At 41.2% G+C, this 11,398-nt stretch overlaps 1 protein-coding gene across 1 annotated transcript; it reads right to left on the bottom strand.

Annotated features, from left to right (window-relative positions):
• Positions 1–1,321: 1,321 nt before the first annotated feature.
• Positions 1,322–11,011, bottom strand: notum2 (notum pectinacetylesterase 2). Its single transcript, XM_033623367.2, has 12 exons — positions 10,746–11,011; positions 10,192–10,597; positions 9,958–10,010; positions 9,251–9,346; positions 9,086–9,146; positions 8,075–8,187; positions 7,834–7,936; positions 7,238–7,426; positions 6,977–7,077; positions 4,878–5,025; positions 4,729–4,776; positions 1,322–4,210 (listed from the first exon to the last, which is right to left on the bottom strand). Exons 2-12 carry the CDS (start codon positions 10,593–10,595, stop codon positions 3,907–3,909), a joined length of 1,620 nt encoding a protein of 539 aa, XP_033479258.1. The 5' UTR covers positions 10,596–10,597; positions 10,746–11,011; the 3' UTR covers positions 1,322–3,906.
• Between the last annotated feature and the right edge of the window lie 387 nt (positions 11,012–11,398).

The raw sequence follows: 11,398 nt of genomic DNA, 5'->3' as shown, positions 1-11,398 counted from the left end.
TGGAAATGTAATGTTTAACAACAGCGGAGGGAAAGTAATAAAATAGTAATGATAATAATGATAAGATAAAATTAAATAAATAACTTAGCATGCCATGGAAAATATTAATGTTTCTTAGTTATCGGTGTAGTGATAAAATGTTTTTTAACTATCATTTAATTTTTGTGCTTTTATGGTTGTTATCAGTTTTAAAGACACAAAGAGTATTTGCACATTTACCAAGTTTTCAGTAATGTAGCTTAAATTTGTCCCGCAAAGGTTTATATAACCTGGTTTCTTTGATTTAATCTTTGTACTTAAAAGTATTATATCTCAAATAAGGCCAAAGAGTGTTTTTTGTTTGTTTGTTTTTTTGTTTGTTTTATTTTTTTTTTTTGTTACAATGATAATCCAGAAAATAGTGCTGTTGAATATCCAGTTAATTTCATTATTCTAAATGCTATATTTTTTATTCACAAACAGTTCTCTTTATCACTTCCTACTTTTTAAGTGTTAAGCTTTTGGAAAATGGGGCATTTTTCCCTGAATCTTCTAACTGATTTTTTTTTTCTTGTATGTATGTACACCTGTTTATCTTTTTGCTTATCTTTTTTGTTTGTTTGATTGATTTATATCATTGTCTTTAAAAGCTGTCATTTTATAATGTAAATCATATTTGTTTTTACATGAACTGTTGCTATTTAATTAATGTTTTGTACATTATCATTTTGTCAGAAAAAAAAGAATCTATCTGAAAGGTATTGTTGTGTATATTTCAATACATTTATAACCAAAGAACCTTTCTGAACAGGCTGTACTATACCAAATAATTGAAAAAAAATTAAATTTGCATCCCCATGTCAGCAACAAAAACGTGCAGAATCATCAGTAAATATGTGTCATATTTTTAAGCAGCGCCATCTAGTGATGAGGATGAATAATTGCATACATACAGTATGTATCCTTTCATTTGGCCTTGCCACAACTGTTTGGGTAATTTGTGAGAAACCAGAGGAAAAGAGAACATTTTTAGTGGCAAATGTACAGATAAAGTGGCCTGTTTTACTGTCATATACCAGCTGTTTCATCTAAAGCAACACATAGCCCACTGAGTGCAGGTCTGTGGCTCCACACATGGTAGCTATCAATGTGCTAACAGAAATTCTACCAGTCTCTATCTCTATCTATCTCTATCTCTATCTCTCTATCAGTCTGAAAGAAAACAAAGGACTTGCCTAATGCATCCTTTTATTGCACCCTCTCACAGATAATGATTGCGTCATAACAAAGATGTCAAGAGAATGCATAAACAGCATTGGATGAACAACAAAAGTCCATGTCGTCAGAGCCAATTAAAATCTTTATTCCCCATTTCAACATGAGCAACAACTTAGTCTGATACTTGTTACCAGCAGGTACAATTCTTGTCACACTCTAATGGGTTGACAGAGTTATTACAGTACCTAGATGAAAATAAAACATACAGTAACATCTGTAAATGCCCTGCAAAACTAGCATTACACTGTGAAAGACGTTTTAAATGTTGATAACAATAAAGGATTGCAATACATAGTCTGTATTGTGTCCATGTATGCCACTATAGATTATGCTGACAACTGAGCGGTGAAGAACCACAGCGTTATTGTTTATTTAGGAAGTTTTTTTTTCTAATTATCGCACTTAACTGGTGAATTAAGTAAACTCCTGCTGGCCTACACAGAAAAATATCAATAACTAATCACACTTTTGTCTGACATGCACATAAAATATGTCTACATATATATAATGTAATACTATATATATAAGTTAGGATAGCATCAGGAGCTAGAGACTAAAACTAAGTCACAAAAATCACAATCAGTGTCTTTGGAACTGTGTGTGCAAAAAAAAACCTATTGAGTGAGTATGAGTTTAGTTTTTCTGGTGTTCTGAGTTGTATTTTATTCTGTAAAAATCAGAATACTCAAAATGTAGCACATCATGAATAACCACTATGTATAAAAGTATGACTGTTGGAAAGAGCATCAGTAAATCTTTCTTTAAAGCTAATTAAGATGCTAACAACTACAGTATATGGTGTGTAAATGTGTTTTATGAGTCCTGTCAAAGCAACATGTTTGTGCCTGTGGCATTTTGTGGGAGCCTCTGTTCTTTACTCGCACAATGTTGTGTGACATATATTCATTTTACAAATTTCATGTCTGTTTACTTCATGACAACTCTGCCGTAACATTACCTTCACCTCTGCGCTTTATCATCCTTAAGTTAGTTACTTCACTTTTCACAGCAAGCATTGTACATAGAGTGATTAGTATTTACCATTCATTTGTGTATTGATCATTTTGCTAATTCATTCAGTGTCTTTAAATTGCTCGATTGGCCAGTAAGCTAGCCCAGCTGGCTACTAAAATAAAGAAAAGCAACGTCAAGTTTATGAAGAGGGTGGTTAGCTTACTTTCGCAAGACAATGTACAGTCACTTTATAATATTTTTGGCATGAGCGACATGCAGTGTTGGACAAGTTTTAAAATGTAATACATTACATATTACTAGTTGCATTCATTTGAAACTAATAAGCTACTTTACAATATCACTGTCTGTCTGGAGTATTAGGTTACACTGCTTTTGCATTACTTTCGCCAAAATAACTGTATAAGTACGATCAGGCATTATAAAATGGACACACTGATGGACAGGCAGACAAAGGATCAAAATCTGATCAATTATCAGAGAGGGATTAATATTATAGGCCTATCATATGAAACACAATAGACAAATGCTGAGGTTAGCACATCAAACGGATTGACATACAAGTTATTTACTATGATGATTGCAAATTAATACACCGGAGCTGGAAGACCCACCTGCCAGTTCCCAGTCAGCTGCAACAGCAACAGAAAGAGAGTTTGTGTATAAGAGGCAGCCTTTAGACGCAAAAGCAGCACGGGATACATTGTAGACGTTGAAGGCATCACCCAGATGTGCCCATCACTGGCACCCTTCTATAATGTAGCTTATAATGACGTGACGAGACACAAAACCCGTCGGGGATATTTTTTTTGCTGGTGACGCACTGGCAGAAGTGGGGCAGCGTTGATCAATGAAACAAGATAACAAATGAACACCTAATTTTGGGTGGTAATGTGTTACGTGACATAGTAAATGTACCTGAAATCCTGCTACTAATGTCTCAATTATTTCCTTACTGCCAAATGTAGAATATTACTTCAACACCTTACTTTTGTGATGCAACACATAAGAGTAGCTAACACCGCTAACAGTTAACTCAGACACTGAGGTGATAATAAAAATGATTAACAACACTATATACCAAAAGTAAAAGTAAGTACAATTAACAATATGTACAAAGGTAACTGAAAGTGAGGTAACGTTGACTAACTTAAAGATGAAAAAGCACTTTGATCACTATGGTTGGAGACGTAGGTAATGCTGCCGTAGCCCTGACAGGAAGTGAACACGCGTGAAATTTGTAAAACAGATATAAGTCACACTACATCGTGCAAGTAGAGAATTAAAAGTATTCAACTCTACTGCCATGCTCCGAAGTCTGATTTTCATGCAGAGTGATCAGGATGAAAGTGTTTTGTAGGAGGTACCGTATGTCCAGCCACCTGCTAAATCTCAAAGCTAATTCAACTAGTACAGATGAAACACCTTTGATTCAGACCCAAAGCTCTTTCCTCTGGTGTCCGCTAGCCAAACCACTCAGACTCAGATGCAGTGACATACCCACCAGTCACTTATTTAACAGACGACACAAGAAGCATAATGGAATGCTGAGCAGCACGAGACGTAGTAACCAGATTTCTATGCTAATTCTGTGGTTACAATAAAATTTCAACCCATTCTCTCCTCTAACAAGCCTTTGCATGGCTTTCTCTTATAGGCTGCTATCCACATTTACACTTAGCCACCATTGCTGACCATGCTGGCCAGAGAATCTGCGTCTCCCTGGGGATCCAGGCCCAGCTTCTGGAGGTCAAGGCCCATGGCTACCAGCATCTGGAGCAGGGTGAGCTCCTGCTGGGTGGCCTGGTCCACTAAGGCTGGGCAGGTGGGGTTGCACTGGGGCCACTGGCAGGTGTCCACCAGGTGGAAAGGACAGCCTTTTGCAGGAGTTCTGTTGTTGCGTGTTGCCTCCAGACTCCTGTCCCAGCACTGCAGGGCCCGTGGCAGAGAGGTGCCTTTAACTTGGAAACTCATCCAGTTACTAGAGGAACAATAAGACAGGGAAGTTAGGGATTAGGAATAAACAGAGGTAAAGCTAGAAAAGAACAAAAAGTGAGGGAAAATGTTGGCAGAAAGCAAAGGAATAGGATGAGATTAGAAACTGAGAACCAGGAAAGTGTCATCCTGGTGGTGCAGCAAGTGTGTTACATCAGAGAACAGCCACTGTTAAATTACCTACAATGACCTTAGACCTTCAGCTCCTCCCATAAGGTATCATTACCCTCAATAAATACACCTAACTTCTTCAACTACCGAAGACTGCTCTGACCCATCAGTGTCCATCCCTGCAGCAAAATAATGAGTGTGTTCAAGGGGTACCGAGGGGTTAGGGAAAGTGTGAAATGGCATTTGGTGACACGAAGAATGCGGCATGATGAACGAGCAAGCAAAAACAGCAGCATGAGCTCACTAGGTAGCGATGACCACTAGTGGAGGCAAGAATAAAGTGGAAGGCGTGAAAGTGCATTACCACCACAGGAGTCAAGTATCCATTCTTACCTTCTGGTAATGGCTGTGTGAGAGAGGCAGGACGGAGCAAACACAGCCCTGACAAAAACACAGAGAGAAATACATCAATTTCTACACTTGGTGCATATTAGATCTACTGTTATCACTTTACTCTTCTAAACAGGTTTTTGGGAACTTACGTGACATCAGTCAGTGAGTTCTTGATCTCCCTGCCCAGGTTCTGTATGTACTGCCACTGCTCCTCGGACAGACTCTGTCCTCCCATGTAGATGTTCTCCACTCGCAGCTGCTCCTCATCAAACAGCCACTGCACTACAAACAGAGGAGCTGCAGGGGAAACACAGAGTTCACTATTAAATCTGCTCTAATCAATATATTTATATTGACAATGGGTCAGATGACTATGTGCAATGTAAAATGGGATGCTCATAGTGATTAACCTACGTAGATCTGTCACCCAACCGCAAATCCCCCAGTTCTACGGAGCCTTATAGCTTGTTTCTGCTCATTGTTTTGGTTTTACTACCCACAAATTTACTGTTTTGGTTCAGTCTCACGGCTCTCATCAGCGCTGTTTCCAAATGCAGCGAGCAGCCATTTTCAGCCAGCCCATTCTCACTGCTATGTCTTCAAATACTGACACTTTGTCACACCCCACAGTGTGATATTGAAACCAAAGGCACTCTTCAGTGTCTTTATGAGACGCACTGGGCTTTCGACTCTAGTGTAAACCCATCCGTGGCAATACTTGATGCTACGAGCAAGATAGTCCGTGTAGGTTGGGAAGAAGGGGAGGTGGATGAGTCAAACAAAAGACTTTCACCCAGGAGACCACAGTTTGTGTTCCTTTTGAAGCCAAAAGTCAGCGTTCTATTAATGTAATGTGTAATTTATGTCACTCATGTGCATACTTATTTTAACCCAAACTATGATCTTTGTTCTAAAACAAACCAAGTAGTTTCATCGCCAAAACTTAACCACGTCCTTTTCACAATTTGCGTCACATAAAGACACTAAAGAGAGCCCTATGAGACACTAAAGCATCTGTTTTTGGCGCAATTAGAACAGATTGTTTTAGCGAAAAACAGATAAAGTTAGCGGCCAGCTGATGAACACAGCGAAGCATTTAGCAGCAAAGTAGTTGGTGGAGACCAAAACCAGAGCTAAAAGGAAAGTGACTATTGGACTTACAAATTTTGCTGCATAACTTTTGGATGTATAAACAGGCAACTCTTTGCTGACAATTTTGTCTTATCAGCTTTATAAGAAGATAATACAGTGTGTCAGCTTTGCAGATTGTTGTTGTGTTGCCCACAAGTAGGCAAAAATATATTATTTTGTCTGGAAAAAAAAAGAAAGAAATCCCAGGTTAAATCTGTGCTGCTTTCTCCCCGGGGCCTCTTACGATAGCAGAGCTCAGAATTGCCAGAGTCAGAAATTGTCAAGTTCCACATATGAGGGCTTTAAAGCTACAGGAGGTAACTTTTATGAAAAATAAGTTTTTGTCATATTTGCTGAAACTGTCACTGTATCCTGACAGAGGTACATGAGACAGGAAATTGTGTCCCCCTGGCTCCTTCTAGTGCTCCTACGGCATTTGCAAGGATTCGCTGTGAATGAGAACAACCAATCAGAGCCAGGAGAATTCTCTAACGCAGCTGTCAGTCACCGTTCATGCATTACCCACAACAGTGAACACATCAAGTAATACTGGGAGCAGTGGGGGAAGCCAGAGAAATATAGTTTTTCCACAGATTATTTGTCTCATGGCCCACTGTCAAGATACAGTGTCAGTGTCAGCAAATATTACATAAAGTTACTTTTATAAATGTTACCTACTGTACCTTTAAGCTTACATGTGACAGGGTTTTTCATGGGCCTGGGTTGGTCCACTTAAGCTTTGCTATGATGAAACTAAGCTGTGATGATGTGAGTTTCCACTACTGCCAAGGCTGTCAGATCTACAAAATATCAGCTGTCCAGGAATTGAGGAAAAACTGTCTTGAAATTTGCAAACCATGTTTTTTTTCTTTTGGGTTTTTGATCCAAGACTTGCAGATGTCCTAGACCACATACTTCCTCCGCTGAGGTACAAGCATGAAAATCACCCACACTGGTATATTTGGCAAGTCTGTCCACTTTTCAGCTTCTGAGTAAATTAAACTCACACCTCACATATTTCAGTGCACATTTCTCTTGGACAGCTCAAGTCAAATATATACTGTAGCATACTAATCCAATATCATGATATATTTATGAGGCTGCAGCCGGTACTCACAGGTCAAGGTTGAGTACAGTTTGTGGCCGAAGAAGCACTGCCACTCCTCTCCTCTCTTATAAAGCTGCCGACATCTATCAGGCACTACCCCATTCCACAGCCTGAGAAAACAACACACACTGTCAATATATACAAATCTACTGCTGAGTCACTTTGACACATTACACAATAAAGACAAATATAACAGTACTGCATGGCAAAATAGAGATTTTCAAATTCTGTCTCTGGCCTATGAAAGTGTTGGAGGATGCATGACTTAACCTGAGTCCTATCTTGATAGCATCTTCAGGTGAGCAGGAAATAGTCTCAGGGCAGTTAGGTGACCTCTGCTGTTTACTCTCTAGAAACCACCCAGAGTCCACGAGGCCTCGGACCTGAGCCTCTGCGCCGAGCTGCTCCAGCTGACTGGCCACTCTCTCAATGTTCAGCAAAACACCTGTTCCACCAGCACTGCAGGGAGAGCCAAGACAATCAATAAATAGTTTGGCTTTGAGTGTGTAATTTTCGCTAAGGGTATCAAAATGACAGTGCATGCCAGCTTACAGCAGGGATGTCAAAATTTAGCAGCTTTGCATTCAGACAGTGGATCCCGTTTTAGGGCTCAGGGGGAACCCAACAACCATGTTGCTAACCTGGGAGGAATGTTCACCATTACAGGGCAAGGCCCTTTAATAGACATTATGTCATTGTTCACAGTTGACTGTAAACATCTTTATTGTTGACACGAGGATGCGACCAAAATAGGGCTTCTCTTGTTTAATGATAGGTGCAGAGTTGGTCCAGATGGTACAGGGGATGCAGGCACTTGTCCAAAAGCTGCGGTAAGTACCAGGCGGCAGGCGATAAAACAAACTCACCTTGTGCCAGACAGCATGACAACCTTGGCCTGCTTGATTCCTTTGGGGATGAGGTCTTTGATGACCTCGCGGATGATCAGGGTTCCCATGAAGGTGTACTCAGCTAATAACAAATGCACACATCAAATGACTGGGAGCTCAACACTGAACAGAAAAATAGATAAATCATGTTTTCTTATAACCAAAGGAGGCACAGTCATCTGTCATCTGTCTGTCATATATGAGGGAGAAAGAAACTTACTTGTATTTGTATTTCTGTCCCTTTCTTTCTCTCTGCCTTGTCGTGGCCTTGGGGGAGGGGTCGGGGCAGGCCCAGTGCCACTCCATACATCACTGGAACAGTACGGGATGAATCTGCAGAAAAGGAGACAATCACATTTGTTAGACTCAAGCTTGAGGCAATCAGAACAACTCCATCTCTCCTCCAGGAAAGTCAACTTTTCAGTCATATATCAGAAATTTGCAGAGTTGTATTAGCCGTTATGAGCAGACCAAGTAATGCTGAAACAGCAAAACCCCTCAGTGCAGTGAACTGAGCAAAAGTGCATTTTATTGCTCATAAGATTTGCAGTTTCTTAAAAGGTCTTGTTTTACAGTTGCACTAATCAATGTACTCATATTAACACTGGATCAAGTGACCATGTCTAACATGAACTAGGACACACAGACACAAAGACTCTGCAGTTCCCCTCAATTCTGTAGGGGGCATTTTAGCATCTTTTCAGGAATACCTTGGACTGTTTTGAAGTGGGGCTGTATGAGGTATTTATCCAGAGTCAATGTATCATATACTTTAAATGTCTATCGGGAAGCCCCCCGTTTTGAAAAGTGGCATGAGTGTGGACACAAAAGCTGCAAAGTGCAGAAGTCAGCAGCAAACGCACTTTAGCCATCTAAAAAAGTCCCATTCAAGAGTCATCTAAGAGTATTTTCACTTTTTTACCTTTCCGTCAGACAGCCCATTATGTCTATGCGCTCGTCAAAGCCACCAGACTCCACTGACAAAAACTGCAATTTTTTCTTGCTGAACATGGGAGCTGCTGGTCTACCACCGCTGTGATCCATTAGTTTCCCAGTGTTATTGTGTGACTTTAGTGAATCTGAGCTAACCCTTGCCAAAGTCACACAATGAGACAAACAAATAACTATTGGAGGCAGCAGTAGACCAGCAAGTCCTGTCTCACAAGCATTTATAAATAAAGTCCGTATGTATGTAACAACTCCAGTAGCCACAGTAAGACACAATACTTACACAATGTTTGCATTATGCCAGTGTGGGTTCTCCTCTGCTTGAGAAGACAAAATTCCAGTCCCTGTAAATGCAGCAATCAGAGATCAGACAGATGATCTTTTGTCTCACTAAAGATTACATAAAACACTTATGACATGCATTTTTAAACATGGCCGGCTGACCTACCTCTTTTTGTTTGGGGCCACCCTGATGAGCTCATTAGTCGGGGTATATTTTGGTACCTGGAATCGCAGGTCTCTTTGCTGTGGCAGCACCAGCCACCTAAAAATAATAGGGACTAATATTAGACGTTCACATAAGGCACAGCAAGGGGGACCCTTGTTAGCCCATCACAGAGGCTCGTGAGGAATGGAGAGGGAAAGGAATGCACCTGCAGCCCGGTCTGCTAACAAGACTGTATATTCATTCAGAGTTGGACAAAAAGATTAATGATTCCTTTAATTTGCAAGCTGTCAGCAGATGATTTGTTGATTGACTTTCAGCTTGTGCAAAGTGGTTTGACGTATATTATATTGAAGGAGAGAATCTAACATAATAAAATATAGCAAAACTAATTTATTAGGCTTTAATGCTCAGAATAATACAATCTAAATCTTGTTAAAAAAGGCAAGATATAATGTCTGTGTTTGGGAAATGTGACGCATACCCCTCCTATGCTCTCAGAATACACACATAAGTTGAGCTGGAGGACGATCCACATAAATTTCCCCCATCCTAAGTCTATCAAAGTGACAGGCAGCAACCAAAAAAGGAGAAAAACTAAAGATGACAAGACAAGATGACATCCCCATCAAAATTCCAATGAGGGCGTCACGCCAAAACAAGCTGACCTTTGGGGACCAAATTAACCAGTTGGGTTTTTAAATACTCACCTTCCAGAAATAACAGCCATCGGCGGCTTCCTCTGAACTCCTTTAGGTAAAACCTGTACCACAAATAAACAGGCATGAGGAGATGGTGGAGATAAAGCAGCCATGTATGGACACACTGATGCTCTGTGTGGGTTCTAAAATCATTTTATTAATCAGCAAACAGACAGCAAATCTCAAAATATAAGAGTTTTAGGAAAACAAGAGGGAGAACATATGAGATCCAGAACGTCTCACCCAGCTGCTGTTCCATCATTACATGTAACTTGGGTGTTCTTGAGGAAGTGCAGCCTCATGTCATCCGTCTGTTGTCCAGCTTCTTGAGCTCCCGCAGCTCCCTCCTGCCCTGCTTCAGCTGCTTCTGCAGTGCCTCTGGTGCTTCCAGTGCCACCAGTGCCTCCAGTGCCTGCGGTGCCTCTTGAGTTTCCAGTGTTTCCAGTGCCTCTAGAGCTTCCAGTGCCTCCAGTGCCTCTTGTGCTTCCAGGAGTCAGGTCAGCTACAGGGGCAGGCTGGCCAACATCACCTCCCTGGTTCCCAGCAGACTTCTTGGTGGACTTGCCAGTAGCTTTAGCATTACGGTTGTTCTGACACCAGATTCCCCCGAGCAAAAGCAAGAAAGCAACCTTGCCCAGTATCTTCATATCTGAGGCAACATAAGAAAAACAGATACATGCAATGCATCATAATCTGACTTCATACATGCATATGCAAAACATGAAATCTGGATAACATCTTCCATATAATCTAACTGTCCATAACTAAATCACTTATCAGGTTGGGAATTTACTTACTTCTCTGTGAGGAGTCTATGAAAATCGTGAGGCACCCCAGGGGTCAGGCAGACGACTACTGCTGCTGAGGAGAGAGTGAGAAGCTTCAGAGCGCAGTGACCAGGTGTGGGAGGAGGATATCAGTCATGAGTAGTAATGAAGCCTTGACCAGGTTTTGATGAAGCCTGCAAATCAGCGGTGAGCTTTATAGTGCCACCATATGGATCAGATTTCCTCCCATTTTCCCTTGCAGCTCCAGCCAGGCCCTGAGATAAACTGCTGACGACACACCATGAGGGGAGGTACCGGACGGCCAGTGGCGAGGAGAAAAGATAACACACGCGTCTCTTCAACATATTTCAAGTCTTTACACACACCCACCACTTAGCTCTCTCCCATCTGACCACGGTTCAAGAACGAGCTCTCCTTTCCCCTACTATTGCCTCTCTTCTTCTCCCTCCCAACGTCCACCTCTGATTGCCACTGTTTTGATTTAAACATCTACATGGTTAGCATAACTGCGTAGCCCCTTTGCGTGGTATGTGACCCTGAGGTCATTGGAGCACACACCTCAACGCTCTGCGACACGGGAATGAGTAGTACCGTAAGGTTCCCACATGGTCAACAGTTCAGCGGACACTCTCAAGGCAAAGGTGGTGGACACACTAGTTAAC

The sequence above is a fragment of the Epinephelus lanceolatus genome, chromosome 3, assembly GCF_041903045.1.
Source record: "Epinephelus lanceolatus isolate andai-2023 chromosome 3, ASM4190304v1, whole genome shotgun sequence".
Lineage (NCBI taxonomy): Eukaryota > Metazoa > Chordata > Actinopteri > Perciformes > Serranidae > Epinephelus > Epinephelus lanceolatus.
Note: the sequence above shows the minus strand (reverse complement) of the source record. Positions and strands in the feature narration are given on the sequence as shown.